At 38.8% G+C, this 24,322-nt stretch overlaps 1 protein-coding gene across 44 annotated transcripts in view; it reads left to right on the top strand.

Moving 5' to 3' along the window:
• RIMS1 (regulating synaptic membrane exocytosis 1) overlaps positions 1-24,322 on the top strand; it is a 607,640-nt gene that overhangs the window by 104,502 nt on the left and 478,816 nt on the right. For 38 of the 44 annotated variants that reach the window (XR_015132287.1, XM_086316267.1, XM_086316269.1 and 35 more), the window contains exon 2: positions 579-659. The exons of the other annotated variants lie outside the window; for them this stretch is intronic. Coding sequence is in view for 37 of the 38 variants with exons in the window: in XM_086316267.1 (XP_086172393.1) it covers positions 579-659 (81 nt within the window). In the remaining variant the exon portion in view is untranslated. The remainder of the gene's footprint in view (positions 1-578; positions 660-24,322) is intronic. 44 annotated transcript variants of the gene reach the window in all.

Genomic DNA, 24,322 nt, shown 5'->3' on the forward strand with positions numbered 1-24,322 from the left:
GAGACACACACACTTTATATATGCACATTTCCCTCTGACTCTTCCTCCTTTCTTAGCTTGAATGAATTTAGAACATGGGGGATGTCCTGAAACATCTCAGATCTCTGTTTTATTTTTTTTATTTTTTTGCATAAAGAGAAGGGCATGAAGGGCATGAAAAAAAGTCCATGTCTTTCAGTAAGAAAGCCAAAGCCACAGAAAGTCCTGCCTGTTTTTAACATATCAGCACAACAGCTGCTCCTATGTTTACACTTTCAGATGTCTCCATAGGGTAAAGCCAAAGTTTTCAGCAGCTTTGCTTCTATGGGGAAGCCTAATGAGGATCGTTTTATTGATACTAAACAGGAAATCCAATACTGAGGCCAGCACCAGTATGGAGTTCATCTGGGTGTAATTGAGCTCTTGGAAGCATGAGCTGAAGGTTCCTAACTCCCAGGGCTTCTCAGGGTCTCCAGGTTAATACTTAGGGGCTTGCAGACAGTTCCCTTAAACTTGTTTTCAGTACCGTGTTTAATTTCCAGATGTTTCTCCCCGTTTTATAATTAATAGTGCGTTGTGCTGTCTATCATGCGCCCCAGGTGTGTGGTCAGGGACATGGTGAAGCCTGCTGCCTGCAAAGCCCCAAGAAATGTTGAACACCAGCCCCACCAGCCTCCACCGTGAGTATGGCATTGGTTTTATTGACTGAAAATGTCGTCTCTAACACAGATCTCTGGTTCCAGATGTATTAATTCACATTGCATGTGGGAGTGCAAACTCTGGCTGCTCTGGGGTGTCTGGGGGTAAAAGACTGCTACTGAATTAGATAAAATGATCTGGAAACTGAGCTCTGTGTTTCAAGCATCTTCATTAAGTGCTGTTTCTAATGCCATATGGAAAGCATGAAGCTAATTGTAGGAAAGAGACATGTATTGGGGAACTCCGTGGTATCAGAAACTCTGTACCTTTCGGATTTAGAAAGTATGTGGATTCGAGCCTGAGACCCTTTTCGAGAAAGTAATGCAAAGGTGCAGAGCGGGGATGCTTTCCTAATTGTGAAGAAGGGAAGTGCATGGTTCGTTCATAACCACCCTCGCACTGCGTCAGGTAAAGGTCAGGGACCGTCCGAAAGAGGGATGGACCTTCAGTTTATTTTTATTATTGTAACCTCAAGTGTGGATATTCATGAAGGATTAAATGGCCCACCAAAGGGAATTAAAGGAGAAACTAAATAAATGAACTCTGTGTTGCAAATGTGGATTTCTGTAAGGTGAAATGTAAAGAGCTTTAAAATCCTGCAGAGCAGCAAAATCTATTCAATCTTCTGAATAAAATTATGCTCCTGGTAAGAAAAATTAAACATTTCCTTAAAATGTCTCAGCAGTGGTAATACTGTTAGCATAACCAATACAGCCAAGTAGTTACTCCCAGGGAAATGCCTCCTTCCAAGTGATTTTTGCAAAAGCCATTGAAGAAATGTGTCTTAGGAGTGATTTTTCTATAGGTTTCCTTAGCTATCTGACAATTTTTTGAAGTAAAACCAAAATAAAGTAATAAGATTGTCCAAAGGCTATGAAAAGAAAAGTAAATTTTTGTAATTCTTTTGCTGTGTCAAGTTTTTATTCCCATTGGCAAAACTAAAATTAAATGAAATGTTTAAATGCTTATATTTTGCATACACACAGTCACAAATACAAAATTATTTATGGCTTGAGATATAAAATTTGGGTAAATAAATTTCAAGAGGCTCCATAAATGGGTTATAGATTTTATCTATGTGTATTTGAATATCATCTTCCACAGTTGATCAGTACTTCGCAAGGAACACAAATAATTTTCACCTAACTGTAGTAAAAATGGTTTATAATTGCATTGAAAAAAGTTTTAAGTTGGAAGAACTGCTTGTAATGATGTTGCCATTTTGTTCTATATATGTTCTAGCCATAAATCCATTTTCTTGATGGTGGAACTTTTTTTGAAAATTCATGGAAAACTTACAATCCCCATTTTCCATCATATATTCCAGGCATTAGAAAACAAGCAACTTTGGGGAAAGTGCTTTGAGGAATTAACATGAATTTTAAGATGTGTTATATTTCATATATTGAGGTTCCATTTTTATTTGTACCACTTATTCCAGTGTCCACCTAAATTGGAATTATCAGATACGAAGCAGCAATTGACATCCTTGCCAAAGAGACATTAATTATCTTTTCTTATTTTGCTTCTGCTTTCCATGGACTCCTAGAAGTGGAAAGCTGTTGTAACTTACCGTGAACCTAGTAGAACCTTCCTGGCTGCCTTTCTGAGTAAAGTGAATGAGAGTGGCTTTTGGGTTCTCCTTTCTGATAATCCTTTTCTTCACTCCATGCTTAACTAATCACAACAATGGACCTCTCTTTAGGTGACTTGAAGAATTTAAAGTTCGCAGTCCAGTCCTCATTTCTACTGATTCTCTCTAGAGAGGGGTGTTTATAAATCGAGCTCTCCATTTCCATATAAGCCCCTTTCTAGGCTGCTATGAAAAGAATGACAGTAATTGGGGGTGGGGAGGACACTAAGGATGGGCTTTAGCCTGTAGGCCGGTGTTTTTAAATATGTGCATTACAACCTATCAGTGGGGCTAAAGATCAATAAAAGCTAGTTCTTTAGTGTGGAGGTTATGTTTAAATTTTGAATGGAACAGAAAATATAAGATGACATCCTGGGTTACTATTGTAGGATGAGCTTAGATTTCTGTACATGATAACTGGATCAAAATAAAATTTAATAAACACTACATTTAGTTTTGAGCATGCACTGATGGATTTTAATTCATCAGATTCTCATTATGTGTATGTATGTGTGTGTGTGTATAAAATATGTATAACTTACTTTAGCAGAAGTAAGAATAATGGCATATGAATAGGATGTGGGCAAAACTGGAGACAAGCAGATCAATTAAGGGACTATTGCAACTGACCAGAGAAGGACGAGGTCTTGACCTACAGAAGTAGCAGAGGGTGTAGGAAGGAAACATTTTAAGAGCTCAGTAAGAAGGCAAATGGGCAGTGCTTAGTTGCCAATTGAATATGGTTTGTAAGGAAAGAGTTTAAGGGGGGCGGTTGTATCAGTGGTTTGGGTGATTGAGGACCAGCAGCTGATGTGGGGAAATAAAGAAGTAAACCAGGCCAACCAGTAGGGTGGGCAGTGAGGAGTTCAGATCCTGATAGGATGATTTGGGGCACCTGTGCATTATCCAGGAGTATATGTTCAAGAACGAATTGGGTGTATGAACCCAAAGCACTCAGCTGGGGAAGTAGATGACATCACCAAAGGGTACAGAGTTAGAAAAAGTAACAGAGTGCCTGGGTAAAACCAGTGTTTAAGGAGTGGGTAAAAGAAGAGGCTCCCCTGACTCAACTGAGAAATAATGGTCAAAGAGGTAGGAGAACCAGAAGCTAAGTGGGAGGAGTCACGGAGGGTGCCCCAGAGTAGCAAATGCTGCCAAAAAATGCTAATAATAATAATTCAAGAGATTAAAAAATTTTTGGCCCCTTGGGTCATTGGTGGCATTTGTTGTAACACTTTAAATATCTGAGTGGGTGGAAATACTTTATTTGTATAGATGTAAGGGAAAAAAAATAGTCAGGAGGAAGAGATGGTGATTTTGCATGGGGAGCAGGAAAAGAGAGAGAGATTATTACCATGTGAATCGGTGGTAGAGTCATTGTATTCAGGTCACTCAGTGCCGTCTGTTTTACAAGTTAGGTCAATGGCTGCACATGTCAATATAATTTGTATTTTGATAATCATGTATGTAAATGATCTGAAGATTCTTTTTTCAGTTATTATTAAAATGTCACTTGGTCATATTTTAAGCATGCTACTTAAGTTGTCATCACTTAATCAAAGTTCTGTTCAGTTCAGTCATTCAGTCGTGTCCGACTCTTCATGACCCCATGGACTGCAGCACGCCGAGCTTCCCTGTCCATCATCAACTCCTGGAGCTTACTCAAACTCATGTCCATTGAGTCAGTGATGCCATCCAACCATCTCATCCTCTGCTGTCCCCTTCTCCTCCTGCCTTCAATATTTCCCAGCATTAGGGTCTTTTCCAATGAATCAGTTCTTCCCATCAGATGGCCAAAGTATTGGAGTTTCAGCTCAGCATCAGTCCTTCCAATGAATATTCAGGACTGATTTCTTTTAGGATGGACAGGTTGGATCTCCTTGCAGTCCAAGGGACTCTCAAGAGTCTTCTCCAACACCACAGTTCAAAAGCATAAATTCCTCAGTGCTCAGCTTTCTTTATAATCCAACTCTTACATCCATACATGACTACTGGAAAAACCATAGCTTTAACTAGATGGACCTTTGTTGGCTAAGTAATGTCTCTGCATTTTAATATGCTGTCTAGGTTGGTCATAGTTTTTCTTCCAAGGAGCAGGTGTCTTTTAACTTCGTGGCTGTAGTTACCATCTGCAGTGATTTTGGAGCCCCCCAAAATAAAGTCTCTCACTCTTTCCCCATCTATTTGCCATACCAGATGCCATGATCTTAGTTTTCTAAATGTTGATCAAAAAGATTAGTGGAGTTGAACAGATTGAGTTTGATAGCTGCTATTCTTCAGGTATGAGATGCACAGCTAAAGCCCTCTCAAGTTGGGGGCAGCAGTTATATAATCCAATTAACTATTACTACATGATAACTGCAAGATTAGAAGTATGTCTATAAAAGAGAAAATGGCCTATTCTCTTTGGGGTTGATGAGGTCAGACAAGAACTTTCAGAGCCTGAATTTAGAACAAAGCCTCCAGAAGAAGGAAATGATTAACTAGTGCCCCAAAACATCAAGTTGTGGGTGGTGATTTGAAACATGTACTCATTGCTGGAGCCTGAGAGTGTGCAAGTGTGTGTATCTGTGTATTTGTGTGAGTAAGAGTGCATGTGTAGGAGGGTGGGGTGAATGTGTTTGGGTGTGGTGGAGAGATTTATAACGACTTCAGGAGGTGCAGCACCAGTGTCTTTAAGAAGAGAAAAGTGAAACTGAAGTTGCTCAGTCGTGTCTGACTCTTTTCGACCCCATGGACTGTAGCCTAACTGGCTACTCAGTCCATGGAATTTTCCAGGCAAGAGTACCGGAGTGGGTTGCCATTTCCTTCTCCAGGGGATCTTCCCAACCCAGGGATCGAACCCGGGTCTCCCACACTGCTGCTGCTAAGTCGCTTCAGTAGTGTCCGACTCTGTGGGACCCCAGAGATGGCAGTCCACCAGGCTCCCCCATCCCTGGGATTCTCCAGGCAAGAACACTGGAGTAGGTTGTCATTTCCTTCTCCAATGCATGCAAGTGAAAAGTGAAAGTGAAGTCGGTCAGTTGTGTCCGACTCCTAGCGACCCCATGGACTGCAGCCTACCAGGCTCCTCTGTCCATGGGATTTTCCAGGCAAGAGTACTGGAGTGGGGTGCCATTTCCTTCTCCCTCCCACACTGCAGGTAGATGCTTTACTGTCTGAGCCACCAGGGAAGCCCCAAGGATGAGGATGTTGGTCTAACTTGGAAAGGATAGGCTATACACTTGGTCTTGTCTTTGGTTTAGTTTTAATACAGTATTTTGAAAGTTGACCTAACATTATGAGGTTTTTGAGTTTTTCAAAGTGATCATGGATTTTAGAACACTGACAGTCCTTAAGTCTACCAATCAGTTCCAGCTGTGGATGGAAGCAGGTCTAGGCAAGCGAGGCAGTGGTAGGGTAAATTTGAGAATGTTTCCTGGGTGGTGTAATCAGAGCACAGTGATTCATTAGCTCTGATAATAGAGTCAAGTGAAGAGGAAATAATTCACTTTATCTCAGGAGAGTAGGTGGATGTGATCATAGCAAGAAGAGTTAATTTAGGCACTAAAACAAGTTTAGATTTAGCTTTAGATGTATGCGAAAGTTGAAAGTGAAAGTCGCTCAGTTATGTCCAACTCTTTGTGACCCCATGAACCCCATGGAATTCTCCAGTCCAGAATATTGGAGTGGGTAGCCTTTCCCTTCTCCAGGGCATCTTCCTAACCCAGGTCTCCCAGATGGCAGGCAGATTCTTTACCAGCTAAGCCACAAGGGAAGCCCAAGAATACTGGACTGGGTAACCTATCCCTTCTCCAACAAATCTTTCTGACCCAGGAATCAAACTCGGATCTCCTGCATTGCAGGCAGACTCTTTACCAACTGAGCTATCAGGGAAGCCCCCTTATATATATATGTATTAGTGGCCAAAGAAATCTCTGATTGAAATATCCAGAAGGTAGTTGGCTATTCATACCCCAAACTCAGGAGAGACTTACATGACTTAATTTGTGAACAATTATTTTATAATAAACTATGAACACAAGTGAAATAGCATTTAGAACTATACTCAGTATTCTGTAACAACCTGTAAGGGAAAAGAATCTGAACATAGTGAGATATATATACACACGCACACACACACAATAATGTGTTATTTTCAAGTGTATGGCAAGGTGATTCAGATAAATTTAATTTCAAAGTTGTTTTACAGAGTATGATTTCTATAAGATTAATTTTATATCTCTAAAAAGTAAATTTTAGGAGTAACTTTATTATTAAAATACTTGAGATTAGAAAAAAGGAAAAAGTAGGATGGAGAACATGATAGGAGATTCAGATGAATTTAATTTCAAAGTTGTTTTACAGAGTATGATTTCTATAAGATTAATTTTATATCTCTAAAAAGTGAATTTTAGGGGTAACTTCATTATTAAAATACTTGAGATTAAAAAAAAAAGGGGAAAGCAGGATGGAGAACATGATAGGAATTAAAGAGAAGAGGAATTAAGTAAATTATACAAAATCAGGCAAGAACAAACTTTGCTCAGTTTTCCTGGAATTTTCCATGTTTTAGTGCTGAAAGTCTCATGTCTTGGGAACACCTTCAGCCCTGGGAAAACTGGAATGATTGGCAACATTAGAACTGGTAAATTTAGAGTATGAGAGTAGAAACTTAGAAAAAGAATATATAGCCAAGGAATAACTGTGTTTAGGCAAACAATTTTTACATTACTCTGGACAGTGACATGATCAAGAATAACTTGGATTCAGGAAGGTACATCCATCATACTTCAGCTCAGTCTTTTCAGTTTTCCTTTGTTTTGTTGGTGGTTGCCTGCTTTTAAAAATAAATAAATGCCACACTTGCAGTTCACCTTTTCAATGGGTAAAAGTTAGTGTTTTTATTCAATTGTTCAGCTGCTCAGTCCTGCCTAATTCTTTGCGACTCCATGTACTGCAGCATGCCAGGCTTCCCTGTCCTTTACCATCTTCCAGAGTTTGCTCAGACTCACGTCCATTGAGTCAATGATGCCATCTAACCATCTCGTCCTCTGCCATCCTCTTCTCCTCCCGCCTTCAATCTTTCCCAGCATCAGGGTCTTTCCCAGTGAGTTGGCTCTTCGCATTAGGTGGCCAAAGTACTGGAGCTTCAGCTTCAGCTTCAGTCCTTCCAGTGAATATTCAAGGTTGATTTCCTTTAGAATGGACTGGTTTGATCTCCATGATGTCCAAGGGACTCTCCAGAGTCTTCTCCAGCAACACAGTTTGAAGGCATCAATTCTTTGGTGCTCAACCTTTTTCATTGTCTAGCTCTCACATCCATATATGAGTACTACTGGAACAACCATAGCTTTTGCTAGATGGACTTTTGTTGGCAAAGAAATGTCTTTGCTTCTCAATATGCTGTCTAGGATATCATTGCTTTTCTTCTAAGGAACAAATGTCTTTTAATTTCATGGCTGTAGTCACCATCTGCAGTGATTTGGGAGCCCAAGAAAATAAAGTCTCGCACTGTTTCCATTGTTCCCATTTCTATTTGCCATGAAGCAATGAGACCAGATGCAATGATCTTCATTTTTTTAACATTGAGTTTTAAGCCAGATTTTTCACTCTCCTCTTTCATGTTCATAAAGAGGCTCTTTAGTTTCTCTTCATTTTCTTTCATAAGAGTGATGTCATCTGCATATCTGAGACTACTGATATTTCTCCCTGCAGTGTTGATTCCAGCTTGTACTTCATCCAGCTCAGGATTTTGCATGATGTACTTTGCATATAAGTTAAATAAGCACAGTGACAGTATACAACCTTGATGTACTCCTTTCCCAATTCAGAACCAGTCCACTGTTCCATGTCCAGTTCTGTTTGTTCTTGGCCTGCATACAGATTTCTCAGGAGGCAGGTAAGGTGGTCTGGTATTCCCATCTCTTTAAGAATTTTCCACAGCTTGTTGTGGTCTTCATAGTCAAAGGCTTTAGAGTAGTCAATGAAGCAGAAGTTGATGTTTTTATGGAATTCTCTAGCTTTTTCTATGATCTAATGGATATTGGCAATTTGGTTTCTGGTTCCTCTGCCTTTTGTAAATCCAGCTTGTATATCTGGAAGTTCTCAGTTCACATACTGTTGAAGCCCAGCTTGAAGGATTTTGAGCATTACTTTGCTAGCATATGAAATGAGTGCAAAAAAGTTAGCAGTTTTTACAAAATTGTGCAACTTTTTCCACTATGCAATTTTGAAACAATGCTGGATTATTCCAAAAAGAAACATAATATTCATTAGAATCATCCCTATTCCCCTCAAAACTGAGCTTCTAGAAGCGACTAACCTATTTTTCATCTCTATGGATTCACCTATTCTGGATATTTAGTATAAATCAAATCACATAATGTGTGATTATTATGCTCTCATTTTTATAACTTGGTTTAACTTAGCATATTTCCAAGATTCATTCATATTATAGCATTTATCAGTACTTCATTTCTTTTATTGCCATATAGCATTGCATTATACCGCTTGTACAGTGGAACATATGCACCACTCTTGTGTCTGTATTTGAATTGTTTCCAATTTTTTATGCTGTATAAAGTGACCCTTAACATTTATGTACAGGTTTTTGCATAGACATATGTCCTTACTTCTCATAAGTATAAATCTAGGACTGAAATTTCTGGGTCATTTGGCAACTATATGTTTCCATTTTTTAAGAATTGTCAAGCTGTGTTTGAAAATAGCTGCAGCATGTTACATTTCTACCAGCAATATAAGAGGGTTCCAATTTCTCTACATCCTTGTCAACACTTGTTATTGTTGGTCTTTTTAGTTATAGCCATCTTTGCAAGTGTGATGTGTATGGATGGTTATCTTATTGTGGTTTTGATTTGTTTCCCTAATCAATAATGATGTTTAACATCTTGCCACACGCCCATTGGCTATTTGTATCCTTTTTTTGGGAAAAATATAGATCAAATATTTTGTCTATTTTTTATTGGATTATTTGTCTTTATTGTTTATATATATATATATATGAAAGTGAAAGTCACTTAATCATGTCTGACTCTTTGCTACCCACCATGGACTATACAGTCCATAGAATTCTCCAGGCCAGAATACTGGAATTGGTAGCCCTTTCCTTTTCCAGGGGATCTTCCCAACTCAGGGATTGAACCCAGGTCTCACACATTGCAGGTAGATTCCTTACCAGTTGAGCCACAAGGGAAGCCCAAGAATACTGGAGTAGGTAGCCTATCCCTTCTCCAGTGATCTACCCAGCCCAGGAATCAAACCAGAGTCTTCAGCATTGCAGGCGGATTCTTCACCAACTGAGCTATCAGGGAAGCCCCTAATATTATGGTTATATATATATATATATATATATATATATATATAGTGGATGCTATATTCTTGGCAGATAAATGATTTACAAATACTTCCCCTCATTTAGTGACTTGTCTTTTTGTTTTCTTGTAGGACATAATTTTTAATTTTGATGAAGTTGAATAGTTATATTTTCCATTGATTACTTGTAATTTTGGTGTTGTATTTAAGAATCTCTTGTCAAATTCAAGGTCATAAAGATATCCACCTAGGTTTTCTTTTAAGAATTTTTATACATTTGTTTCCTACATTTATGTCTTTGATCCATTTGGGGTTATTTTTTGAGTATGGTGTGAGGTAAGGATCCAGTTTCCCATGTGGACATCTAGTTGTCAAAATGTGGTGATCGCAGACATTCATGTCTTGTTCCTGATACTAGGAGGAAAACTTTCAGTCTCTAGTGATTAAATATGGTGTTAATTGTGAGGTTTCAATTCATATTCTTTATCAGTTTTAGTGTTCATATCTTGAAAGAATGTTGGATTGTCTCAAATGCTTTTCCTGCATCTATTGAGATAATAATGTGTTTTTTGAACTTATTGTATTAATATGGTGTAATGCCTTGATTTATTTTCACGTTTAAACACTCTTACATTCCTGTGATAAATCCCACTTGGTTATCTATTTTATTTGTTGCTTTATTTGATTTGTTAACATTTCTGATGATTTTTTATGCATGTATATATAAGGGATATTGGTTTACTGTAATGCCTTTGTATGATTTTAGTATCAGGATAATACTGGCCTCCTAGAATGAATTTGGAAGTATTTACTAGCATTCTATCTAGGAAAAGTTTGTGAACTATTACTATAATTTTTTCTTCAAATGTTAGGTAGACTTCACCAGTGCAGCCATCATCTTTTCTTTGTAGTAAGTTTTTTTCTTACTAAGTTCATTTTGTTTAAATATTTGTAACAGTTTTATAAGAATATATATGTATATTTAGGTAAGTGTATCATGTGAAATCCCTGCATCTTTAGAACAACTCACATTCCAAAGTCAGTTCTATTTAACTCTTGAACCATTCTTGATTTGTGGTTATTGATACCTTGGTTTCCAGTTCCCATAAAATAAACGTAATTCTCTCTCTCTCTCTCTCTCTCTCTGTGAGACTAACTGAATCATTATAAAAATTATCAGTGTAACCTCAGAGTCTGGGATCAATGTAGTTAAAGGCCAATCAGAAAGAAAATTAGTATCTAAAAGAGCTTGAAGGTGTAAGTTCTTAAATCTTGTTGAGATTCTTTAGTTTGAGTTTATCTGATTACCACTGGAAAAATTGAGAAACTGGTTTTGATATAGCATTTATTTTTACTTATTTTTCTTTTGTTTTGCTAGGTAGATGTTTGTAGGTCCTATAATTAATTATGAATTTCATTCATCTAACAAAAAATGAATTTAGGTTCTGGATAAAAAATTCAAATTATTTAGTCTCAGGATTTTACTTGGCCACTCTCTCTCTGTCCTCTTCACTTCCTCCTTCCCAGAAATGGTCTTCCTGTGCCATGGGAACTCACATCCTGAACTGGATCATTGGGTACATCTGCGTTGAGGCTTTTGACATGGGCGTGTGCACCACATACACTCTGTTCTTTTCCCTTCTCGCAGCTTCAGATGAATCAGCCTTGAATTGACAGGGAGCCTGCATCCAAATTTTTCTTTTTACTAGACATACTTTTTCAGATATCAGGGGCATGGATTTTTTCAGCAATAACAGTCACCCTTCAGATTTGATTATAACATAGGGACTTCTGAGCACCAACATGTATGGAACTAGAATAAATTTAATAATCATGGAAATGTGGCATCTTGTAGTAAACTTAGTTGTAAAATATTTGGCAAAACTAATACAATATTGTAAAGTTTAAAAATAAAATAAAATTTTTAAAAAATAAAATAAAATAGTCTACCTTTAGGACCAAAAATATGATTGAAAAATACCTATTAATATATTTACTTTTCCCATAATACTACAGGAAATCTACATATATGTTTATACTTGAAAATATGTTTTTTCACTAAAATCACATATATAACAGCGAAATTATATATCATAATGGATAACAGATCAAACAGAAGTGTCTTTGAGGTTGTAAACAGTTGGACAGCAACCTTTGTCATTGTGTGACTGCTTTTGAGGTCTGCTCACCACATGTGATCTTTAGGTTGTGAATACTGATGCCCAGAACTTTGTGTCTTGCTGTAGGAACAGATGGCAGAAGGTGCATGGATAACACAGAAAACTGGGAAACCCACTGGCAGACATTCACCACCTCAGACATACCTCTGTCATGAATCTAAGGATTCTTCTGCATAGCCTAGGAGAGATGCCTTGGGTGCTGAAATCGAGCCTGCTTTTCCCTGATTTCCCTGATCTTGACCCTCAGCTCCTCCTGAGCCTCCTGGTGTTCTGTGCTCCTGATGTTCTGCAGATTAATACCCAATCTTTTCCAAAGTCTCCTGAGTTCTGAACTCAGCCTGGCTGTGGTCTAGTTCTTCAGTGAGAACCTCTCAAATCAGCTTTGGATGAGAAGGTAGCATTGAGCAAAGGGGGTTTGAATGTCTAAAGTTGGTTGGAAGAGTGTGCAGTAGGGAAGCAATGCACTGCTGGCTCTGCAGTGAATCTGTCTAGTCCTTCTTCCTTCACAAATATTTATTTACTCTGTGCCATGTGCAGAGCCTGGCACCAGGCACTGGAGGTGATGCTGAATAAAGTAGAGTCTTCATAGAACTTAGTGTGTGGAGGGAAAGATATTAACAACAAAATAAAATATGTGATAGAAACTCTTCCTTTTAATCCAGGGCCTAAACCAAGTGCAGGGATGGAGAGCACACGGGGAAGCTGTCCAGGGAGCAGACTCAAGGAGGACTTGGGAAGAGATGACATTTAAGGAGAGACTTGATGACCATACAGGGGAAGCTGTCCAGGGAGCAGGCTCAAGGAAGACTTTGGGAAGAGATGACATTTAAGGAGAGACTTGAAAGATAAGAAGTTGGCATGGAGAAGAGTCAGCGAAACGGAATTCTAGGCATAGAGAATGCTACATGCAGTGGACCTTATAAGGAAATTTGTGTAGTGGGGTTGGAAAACTAAGAGAAAGGCAGAGAAAAGTGAGGAGGAGGTGGGTGGTGGAGGAGATAAGCAAGGTTCCACCCCAAAGACTTTTCAGGTTTTGGGGTTTTATGTAATACTATGAACAATCCCTTGAGGCCTTTCAAAGAAGGGAGAATCATGATCCAATGTGGTGTGGCCAGTGGGTAGGAAGAAGATGAGGGACTTTGGGAGGCAGTTGGGGTGGTTTGGACTCTGCTGGTGGCCAGAGATGTGGAGGAAATAGAATTCAGTGAAGTTTAGTGGCATTTAACGAAGTTTTTAAAGGAACGAAGGAGAAATTTCTGATGAGAACTGGAGGGAGGGGACTTCAGTTCATGTTTGTGATCCCCAATATGCTCGATCAGTCCTCTGTTCATTAAATGCATAATGTGTGGGAACATTTTCTCATAAAGTCTTAAGCACCCTATTATATATCTCCAATTTATCTTCAATGGCTTATATAAGTGACAAATTTAGAAATCTCACTTTATCACTTTAGGTAAATTTGCATAGAACTTCAAGTATTGAGATTAAAAATAGTGAAAAGTAAAACTGAATATAATTGAAACATGATTAGACTTTACCATTTTAAATAAATTTTTTTTTTTGCATCATTTTTTTTCACTCTAATATTCTGTTGGGATAGATTTAATAATTTTGTAGGGGTTTGCATACACTAGAGGAAATAAATATTTAAAAATATATACTCCTTATAAAAATAATAATCCTTTTCTGAAAGGTGTCTCATTTTTCTGAGTAAAATTCAGCCAAGAAGAAAGAGAATGTGTTTTTGTTTGCTAATAATCTTTTAGCTATAGATTTTATTATGAATGAATGTATTATTCAGAGGCAGGCAGCTGTTTCTGGACTTCTTTTAGCTACATGTTTACATCAAAATGTGATGAGTTTTTTATTTTCCTGGGTTCATTTTTTTTTCTTATACTATAAAAGATGTTCAATGTCATAGTCTATAGTTCTATTACCAAACATAGTAGGAATCGTATTGAGCAAGTGATAATAGAAAAAAGTTTCAAATAAAAAACATGTTTTTGTCTTTTAGAATAAAGTCAGAACAGCCAGTAACTTGAAAATAGAGAGTACTGGGAACACTGACATTTCCAATTCATGGTTATAATTAGGAAGTGACAGAATTTTTTTTAATTGTGTGGCTTTTATAGACTTCATTCTCTTTGTATGATTTGCTAGTTTCTGCAAGTCATTTTGTGCCAGTTTACAAAGTCTTACAAAGCTCCTCTTTCTGATGTAGCTATTTTAATTTTGTGTTTATCTCTGTCTGAGTTCTCAGAGAAGATGCCTCCTTCAACTTCCTAATATTAAAAGAGTTTAATTCTTTAATTCTTTAGGAATAGAGCCGTAGTAGTTTTATATGTAACAGTTATATTTGGTGGAACTTTACTAGGCATTAATTGCTATCACCAATTATCCCTTGTTGACTGAGCTAGGTCCTCTTTTAATGATGCTCTGAGCAGTACCTTAAGCTGAGGACCAGCCGTGAGCAGCCAGCTCAGTGGATTTTCCTACTTTCCACTTTCTTTAACTAAGTGATGTATGTCCATAAGAACAAAGAATTACGTTTAAAAGATGTCCATGTCCAGAGGAAACTAAGGTTGTACAAACCCCAGCAAACCTTTGATTGAGTTCATTTAATGTCAGCTTTACCTTGAGCCACATATGGGCAACAAACAAGCTTGGAGGATATGTGGATTTCATCTGCATATGGTGAATACCACATAGACCTGGGAAGTGCCTCTCAGCAGGAGGGGGCAGATCTAGGTCTATAATTCATGTTTTCTGAGTTCATAGTAGAAGATGGATCCAAATTATGCAGATAATCCACATTATTAGCAAGGAGAAGAATTTTGCTATTGTTCAGTTCAGTTTAGTCGCTCAGTCCTGTCCGACTCTTTGCAACCCCATGAACCACAGCACGCCAGGCCTCCCTGTCCATCACCAACTCCCAGAGTCCACCCAAACCCATGCCCATTGAGTCGGTGATGCCATCCAACCCTCTCATCCTCTGTTGTCCCCTTCTCTTCCTGCTCACAATCCCTCCCAGCATCAGAGTCTTTTCCAATGAGTCAGATCTTTGCATCAGGTGGCCAAAGTACTGGAGTTTCAGCTTCAACATCAGTCGTTCCAATGCACACCCAGAACTTATCTCCTTTAGGATGGACTGCTTGGATCTCCTTGCAGTCCAAGGGACTCTCAGGAGTCTTCTTGAACACCACAGTTCAAAAGCATCGATTCTTCAGCGCTCAGCCTTCTTCACAGTCCAACTCTCACATCCATACATGACCACTGGAAAAACCATAGCCTTGACTAGACGAACCTTTGTTGACAAAGTAATGTCTCTGCTTTTTAATATGCTGTCTAGGTTGGTCATAACTTTCCTTCTGAGGAGTAAGCGTCTTTTAATTTCATGACTACAGTCACCATCTGCAGTGATTTTGAAGCCCAGAAAAATAAAATCAGCCATTGTTTTCACTGTTTCCCCATCTATTTGCCATGCATTGATGGGACCGGATGTCATGATCTTAGTTTTCTAAATATCGAGCTTTAAGCCAACTTTTTCCACTCTCGTCTTTCACTTAAATCAAGAGGCTCTTTAGTTCTTCACTTTCTGCCATAAGGATAGTATCATCTGCGTATCTGAGGTTATTGATATTTCTCCCAGCAATCTTGATTCTAGCTTGTGCTTCCTCCAGCCCAATGTTTCTCAAGCTGTTCTTCAGGGAATAATAAATAAATTCTAGCTTTAAGGCTTCAAGCTATGTATTTTTTATCCTTGCTCTGATGTTCATTTGCTGGATGATGGTGGCCCAGTTATTTTAACTTCCTAAATACTTAGTTTTCTCATCTGGAAAATAGGAAGAAAATAATTTCTAGTTATCCCATTGGGAGCTTTTGAGGATGAAATGAGATAAAATACAAGAGTTATATATAAAGCACCACAAAAAATATTATTCTATGAACGTATATATCAATAATCTTTACATTATTTATTACTTCATCCATTTGACAAATATTTGCCAAGTCATTACAGTGTGCTATACTGACACATTTTGAATATATATATATATATATATTTGCTAATTCAGTCAAAACATAGACTATCTTTTCTTACCTATTACTGTTTCTTCTTGAGAGGAGTGGTGTAAAAAGCATACACCCACCTTATGCTACCTCTTCACGTGTATCAAATGTTCCCCCCTCTCTTCACGTGTATCAAATGTTCCCCCCTATGCATGGGTAGGGAGGCCAGGAAATGTGTATTTGGAACATTTTCCCAAGTTATCCTGATCTAGTCTCTTGATTTAAAACCACTGATATGTACCACTGAGATGCTCAATAAAAGTGAACATTAGTTGAGATGAGTGATCATTCATAATTCCAAATTAATGTGAATATCACTAAAGTGCACTTCTCTAAAATTCACGTAGAGAGGAAATAAATACTGGCAGCATTATTATTAGAAAGTCACTGTGCCTTGGGGCTAGCCTCATTTCTCTGTGAATCACTGCTATTTCCTCTACTCTTCTATGGAGTCTTTTGTCCGGGACAAGAACGCTCTCCCTGTGCCAAGAAAATAGATTGTGTTTGTGCAAAAACAGGGATCTATAAGATCCAAAGGAGAATATGTACCCATGGCTACTTCTGCTGGTATTAGAAGGAAGGTATTAAATAAAAGGAAGAGATTATTTCCAGTTCCTTGGCAATCTATGCAGCAAATGAATGTTTATTTAGTGAGAAATGATTTAGGTAGATAAATAAATACACTCATCTATTATGCATGTAACAAATATTAAACCTTGTGGATGTGTCTAGCTCTTTAATGATTTCAAATAGTGTCGCTAGCGATCTGTAATTAAGGTCATTGGTAGACAAATTCAGAACATGGCAGGCTGAAGCAGACGTCTAAGTCTTATTTAACTCTAGGTAATGTTAAATAAGATTTCCATCAGTTCAGATGACCCAAATATGTAGCATCTATTGTGACATTTATTCATTAATTTTTACTCATTCATTCAACAAATACTAGAGACTTATAAAGCTATTAAGAAGATGTAACTTAGTTAACCTGACATACAGGTAAACAAATAATTACAATAAAGTACAAAATGAAGCTAGGAAAAGGCTTACAGGTTCCTTTGAGAGCAGAGAGGAATCTAGCTCAAAATGGGAGGTGAGGAAAAATTGTTAGAGCCAGTCAGATTTTATCATAATTACATTAATATTTAATTATATGCTATCTGATATGTGTCTGGGATGAAACCCCATGTCCCAGGACAGAGAAGCCTCAGCAAGATGGTAGGTGCTGGAACAGCGGCTGTGTGGTGCTGGAGTGACTTTGAGGAGATACCCCATATTCAAGGGCAAAGGAGAAGCCCCAGCAAGATGGTAGGAGGGGCAAAATCACATTTATCATATATAGCTTTTATTATGTTGAGGTATGTTCCTTCTATTCCTGCTTTCTGGAGAGTTTTTATCATAAATGGATGTTGAATTTTGTCAAAGGCTTTCTCTGCATCTATTGAGATAATCATATGGTTTTTATTTTTCAATTTGTTAATGTGGTGTATTACATTGATTGATTTGCGGATATTGAAGAATCCTTGCATCCCTGAGATAAAGCCCACTTGATCATGGTGTATGATCTTTTTAATGTGTTGTTGGATTCTGATTGCTAGAATTTTGTTAGGGATTTTTGCATCTATGTTCATCAGTGATATTGGCCTGTAGTTTTCTTTTTTTGTGGAATCTTTGTCAGGTTTTGGTATTAGGGTGATGGTGGCCTCATAGAATGAGTTTGGAAGTTTACCTTCCTCTGAAGGTATGAAGTATGAAGTATGAAGGAGAAATCAAAAGCTTTTCAGACAAGCAAAAGCTGAGAGAATTCTGCACCACCAAACCAGCTCTCCAACAAATACTAAAGGATATTCTCTAGACAGGAAACACAAAAACAGTGTATAAACTCGAACCCAAAACAATAAAGTAAATGGCAACGGGATCATACTTATCAGTAATTACCTTAAACGTAAATGGGTTGAATGCCCCAACCAAAAGACAAAGACTGGCTGAATGGATACAAAAACAAGACCCCTACATATGTTGTCTACAAGAGACCCACCTCAAAACAGGGGACACATACAGACTGAAAGTGAAGGGCTGGAAAAAGATTTTCCACGCAAATAGGGACCAAAAGAAAGCAGGAGTAGCAATACTCGTATCAGATAAAATAGACTTTAAAACAAAGGCTGTGAAAAGAGACAAAGAAGGTCACTACATAATGATCAAAGGATCAATCCAAGAAGAAGATATAACAATTATATATGCACCCAACACGGGAGCACCACAGTATGTAAGACAAATGCTAACAAGTATAAAAGGAGAATTTAACAATAACACAATAATAGTGGGAGACTTTAATACCCCACTTACACCTATGGATAGATCAACTAAACAGAAAATTAACAAGGAAACACAAACTTTAAACGATACAATAGACCAGTTAGACCTAATTGATATGTATAGGACATTTCATCCCAAAACAATGAATTTCACCTTTTTCTCAAGCGCACATGGAACCTTCTCCAGGATAGATCACATCCTGGGCCATAAAGCTAGCCTTGGTAAATTCGAAATCACATTTAAAATCAAGTCCCATACCAACTAGAGACAGAGGGCTCAAATATACCTTGTGTGCACCAGGACCCAGAGACCCCACAGAGACTTAGATCTGTGCTTGGGTGTCTCCTGAGGAGGCATGGGTCAGCAGTGGCCTGCCGCAGGGGCAGGGGCTCTGGGTGCAGCAGACCTGGGTATGATATAAGCCCTCTTGGAGGAGGTCGCCATTAACCTACCATAGAGCCACCAGAACTTACACAGGACTGGGGAAACAGACACTTGGAGGGCACAAACAGAACTTTGTGCACACCAGGACCCAGGAGAAAGGAGCAGTGACCTCACCAGAGACCAACCCATATTTTCCCGTGAGTGTCCAGGAGTCTCTGGTGGAGACATGGCTCCATGGTGGCCTGCTGCAGGGTTGGGGGCACTGAGTGTAGCAGTGCATGCATGGGACCTTTTGAAAGAGGTTGCCATTATCTTCATTACCTCCACCATAGTTTGGCCTCAGGTCAAATAATAGGGAGGGAACAAAGCCCCACCCATCAAAAGAAAATTGGATTAAAGATTTACTGAGCATGGCCCTGCCCATCAGAACAAAACCCAGTTTCCCCCTCAGTCTCTCCCATCAGGAAGCTTCCATAAGCCTCTTATCCTCCAACAGAGAGCAGACAAATTGAAACCACAATCACAGAAAACTAACCAATCTGATCACATGGACCACAGCTTTGTCTAACTCAGTGAAACTAAGCCATGCTGTTTAGGGCCACCCAAGATGAATGGGTCATGGTGGAGAGTTCTGACAAGACGTGGTCCATTGGAGAAGGGAATGGCAAACCACTTCAATATTCTTGCCTTGAGAATCCCATGAACAGTATGAAAAAACAAAAAGATAGGACACTGAAGCTGAACTCCCCAGGTCAGTGGGTGCTCAAAATGCTACTGGAGATCAGTGGAGAAATAACTCCAGAAAGATTGTAAAGACAGAGCCAAAGCAAAAACAACACCCAGTTGTGGATGTGACTGGTCATAGAAGCAACGTCCAATGCTGTAAGAGCAGTATTGCATAGGAACCCAGATTGTTAGGCCCATGAATCAAGGCAAATTGGAAGTGGTCAAACAGGAGATGGCAAGAATGAATATCGACATTTTAGGAATCAGTGAACTAAAATGGACTGGAATGAGTGAATTTAACTCAGATGACCATTATATCTACTACTGTGGGCAGGAATACCTTAGAAGAAATGGAGTAGCCATCATAGTCAACAAAACAGTCCAAAATGCAGTACTTGGATGCAATCTCAAAAACAACAGAATGATCTCTGTTCATTCCCAAGGCTAACCATTCAATATCACAGTAATCCAAGTCTATGCCCCAACCAGTAATGCTGAAGAAGCTGAAGTTGAATGGTTCTATAAAGACCTACAAAGCCTTCTAGAACTAACACCTAAAAAAGATGTCCTTTTCATTATAGGGGACTGAAATGCAAAAGTAGGAAGTCAAGAAATACCTGGAGTAATAGGCACATTTAGCCTTGGAATACAGAATGAAGCAGGGCAAAGGCTAACAGTGTTTTGCCACGAGAACACACTGGTCATAGCAAACACCCTCTTCCAACAACACAAGAGAAGACTCTACACATGGACGTCATCAAATGGCCAATACCAAGATCAGATTGACTACATTCTTTGCAGCCAAAGATGGAGAAGCTCTATACAGTCGGAAAAAAACAAGACAGGGAGCTGACTGTGGCTCAGATCATGAACTCCTTATTGCGAAATTCAGACTTAAATTGAAGAAAGTGAAGAAAACCACTAGGCCATTCAGGTATGATCTAAATCAAATTCTTTAGATTACACAGTGGAAGTGACAAATAGATTCAAGGGATTAGATCTGATAGACAGAGTGCCTGAAGAACTATGGACAGAGGTTTTTGACATTGTACAAGAGGCAGTGATCAAGACCATTCCCAAGAAAAAGAAATGCAAAAAGTCAACATGGTTGTCTGAGGAGGTCTTACAAATAGCAATGAAAAGAAGAGCAGTGAAAGACAAAGGAGAAAAGGAAATATATACTCATTTGAATGCAGAGTTCCAAAGAATAGCAAGGAGAGATAAGAAAGCCTTTCTCAGTGATCAATGCAAAGAAATAGAGGAAAACAATAGAATGTGAAAGACTAGAGATGTCTTCAAGAAAATTTGAAATACCAAGGGAAATTTCATGCAAAGATGAACATAATAAAGGACAGCAATGGTATGGACCTAACAGAAGCAGAAGATATTAAGAGAAGGTGACAAGAATACACAGAACTATACAAAAAAGATGACCAGATAATCACGATGGTGTGATCATTCATCTAGAGCCAGACATCCTGGAATGTGAAGTCAAGTGGGCCTTAGGAAGCATCACTATGAACAAAGCTAGTGGAAATGATGGAATTCCAGTTGAGCTATTTCAAATCCTAAAAGATAATGCTGTGAAAGCACTGCACTCAATATGCCAGCAATTTTGGAAAACTCAGCAGTGGCCACAGGACTGGAAAAGGTCAGTTTTCATTCCAATCTCAAAGAAAAGCAATGCCAAAGAATGCTCAAACTACTGCACAATTGCACTCATCTCACATGCAAGTAAAGTAATGCTCAAAATTCTCCAAGCCAGGCTTCAGCAGTATGTGAACCATGATCTTCCAGATGTTCATGCTGGATTTAGAAAAGGTGGAGGAACTAGAGATCAAATTGCTGACATCTGTTGGATCATCAAAAAAGCAAGGGAGTTCCAGAAAAACATCTGCTTCTGCTTTATTGGCTGTGCCAAAGCCGATTGACTGTGTGGTTCACAACAAACTGTGGAAAATTCTTCAAGAGACAGGAATACCAGACTACCTTACCTGCCTCCTGATAAATCTGTATGCAGGTTAAGAAGCAACAGTTAGAACTGGACATGGAACAACAGACTGGTTCCAAATTGGGAAAGAAGTAATGTCAGGGTTGTATATTGTCACCCTGCTTATTCAACTTATATGTAGAGTACATCATGAGAAATGCTGGACTGGATGGAGCACAAGCTGAAATCAAGATTGCCGGGAGAAATATCAATAACCTCAGATATGCAGATGATACTACTCTTAGGGCAGAAAGTGAAGAAGAACTAAAGAGCCTGTTGATAAAATTGAAAGAGGAAAGTGAAAAAGTTGGCTTAAAACTCAACATTCAGAACACTAAGATCATGGCATCTGGTCTCATTACTTCATGGCAAATAGATGGGGAAACAAAGGAAACAATGACAGACTTTATTTTCTTGGGCTCCAAAATCACTGCAGATGGTGACTGCAGCCATGAAATTAAAAGACACTTGCTCCTCGGAAGAAAAGTTATGACCAACCTAGACAGCATATTAAAAAGCAGAGACATTACTTTTCCAACAAAGGTCCATCTAGTCAAAGCTATGGTTTTTCTAGTAGTCATGTATGTATGTGAGAATTGGACTGTAAAGAAAGCTTAGCGATGCAGAATTGTGCTTTTGAACTGTCGTGTTCGAAAAAAGTCTTTAGAGCCCCTTGGACAACAAGGAGATCCATCCAATCCATCCTAAAGGAAAAATCAGTCCTGAATATTCACTGGAAGAACTGACACTGTAGCTGAAACCCCAGTACTTTGGCTACCTGATGCGAAGAACTGACTCATTCGAAAAGACCCTGATCCTGGGAATGTTTGAAGGAAGGAGGAGAAGGGGACAACAGAGGATGAAATGGTTGGATGGCATCACTGACTTGGTGGACATGAGTTTGAATAAACCCCAGGAGTGGGTGATGGACAGGGAGGCCTCGTGTACTGCAGTCCAGGTGGTCACAAAGAGTCAGACATGACTGAACTACTGAACTGATCTAATATTTTCCTATAATTATTTTTAAAGTGTTTATTAAGCCCAAGCTAGGTTCTAAATATAGTATATATTAGAAGATGAGAGAAGTTAGCTTCCCAAGGTAGTGTTAAGTAATAGGATTTGCCCTCAAGTAATTTATACTTTAGCTGTTGAAGATGAAGTATGGATGTATGGATGAATGGATGGATGGATGGATTTATGGATGGATGGATGAACGGATGGATGGTTGGATGGGAGGATGAACAGTAGATGGATACGGTGGTGGCTATGTAGGTCTACAAGATACCCTACTAAAATCAGGTGAATTCCTTAAAAGTTTATATGGAGTTTTTTTTTCACAGAGGGGTAAAAAGTACATAGGTAAAATGGTGTGGAGTTAGGAAGAGCTATGGGGAAAAGAAGAGCTTTAATTTTCCATCAAGAATGAGTATTAATTGTGGAGAAAGGAGAGTTTAGGGCATCCCAAACTATGAAAACAACTTGGGTAACCGTTCAGAGTGAGAATGAGCTAGTCAGGCAAAGAGGGCCTTGAATATAGACTCTGGTTTGAGAAGCATGCTTCACAAAGGTTTTGGGGAATATCAACCTATGGAGCAAGATTGGTTCTAGTTTATAAATATCCTTATCCTTCAGAATCAGTAACCAGGTTTTACTCTGAAGGGAGACGTGGAAATAGCTGACTGTGGAGCTATCCAATTGAAAGGTACATTTAAGAATGATGGATTTCTTAGAAGTACCCATGATGGATGATAATAGGGCTTTCCTGGAAAGAAAGAGATCAATTGGAGATGATTAAAATTGACCAGACATGGTTAATAATAGCAAGGACAATGTAGTGGTTAAGAAGAAATGGATGAGAGAGAGAAGCATCTGGAAGGAATAAGCAGCAGCTTTGGTGACGAATGAACCAGAGAAAGGGGGAGAGAGAGAGAGGAAAGAGTCTAAAAACACCTAAGAATTTGAGCCTAGGAGTTCTGTAAGAAAGTTAATGAAAAAATAAGGAAACTGAAAAGATATGTAGCTCTTGGGAATTACATTCCCTAAGATATGCACTTTTTTCTAATGATTTAGGAAGATCCTTAGGAAAGAAGTCTCTGTGGCTTCTTACAGGGGAGAGAAGTATCTGGTAGCATCACAAAGGAAAAGAATGCACACCTAATTTTCAGAATCTAAGGGATGCATCAGGTTGGGGCAGAAGACAGTCTAGTTTTAGCTCTTGGCTGGTTTTTTATCCACAGTAGTAACAACAACTGGAGAAGGCAATGGCACCCCACTCCAGTACTCTTGCCTGGAAAATCCCATGGATGGAGGAGCCTAGTAGGCTGCAGTCCATGGGGTCGCAAAGAGTCAGACACGACTGAGTGACTTCACTTTCACTTTTCACTTTCATGCATTGGAGAAGGAAATGGCAACCCACTCCAGTGTTCTTGCCTGGAGAATCCCAGGGACGGGGGAGCCTGGTGGGCTGCCGTCTATGGGGTTGCACAGAGTCGGACACAACTGAAGTGACTTAGCAGCAGCAGTAACAACAACTGCAAAATGTTAACAATTGCAGTTGAGGTGGCTGGGGGATTAATTGTATTTTTCTCTTTAGTTTTCTATATACTTTTCTCATAATAAAGGTAAACCCCATGAAAGTCATATGTTCTTCTGTCTTAGGCACTTCATGTGTGTTCAGCCCTCACAAAATTTTGTAAAGTACAACAATTATCTTCATTTTATAAATGAGAAAATAGGTACAGAGATTGCTCTGCACCCACACGCACTGATAGTGAAGCAGGATTTGAAATGAGGCAGATTCCAAAGCTTCCTCAGAGGCTTGCTCAGAAGCAGCCACTGTTAGTAATTCATTTCAGAATCCACGTGAGAACCTCACTTATGGCTCCCTTCCTGCTCAGTCCTGCGCTGTGCTCTATGAGATTAGAAGACAAGAATGTCATCGTATTTTTATTTTTTTCTTACTGAACTATGGTTGATTTACAATATTGTGTTAGTTTCAGGTGAAGAGCATTGTAATTCAGTTATTTTATATAA

This window comes from Bos grunniens, chromosome 9 (assembly GCF_055505025.1).
Source record: "Bos grunniens cultivar Pamir isolate PY7600 chromosome 9, Bosgru_T2T1.0, whole genome shotgun sequence".
NCBI lineage: Eukaryota > Metazoa > Chordata > Mammalia > Artiodactyla > Bovidae > Bos > Bos grunniens.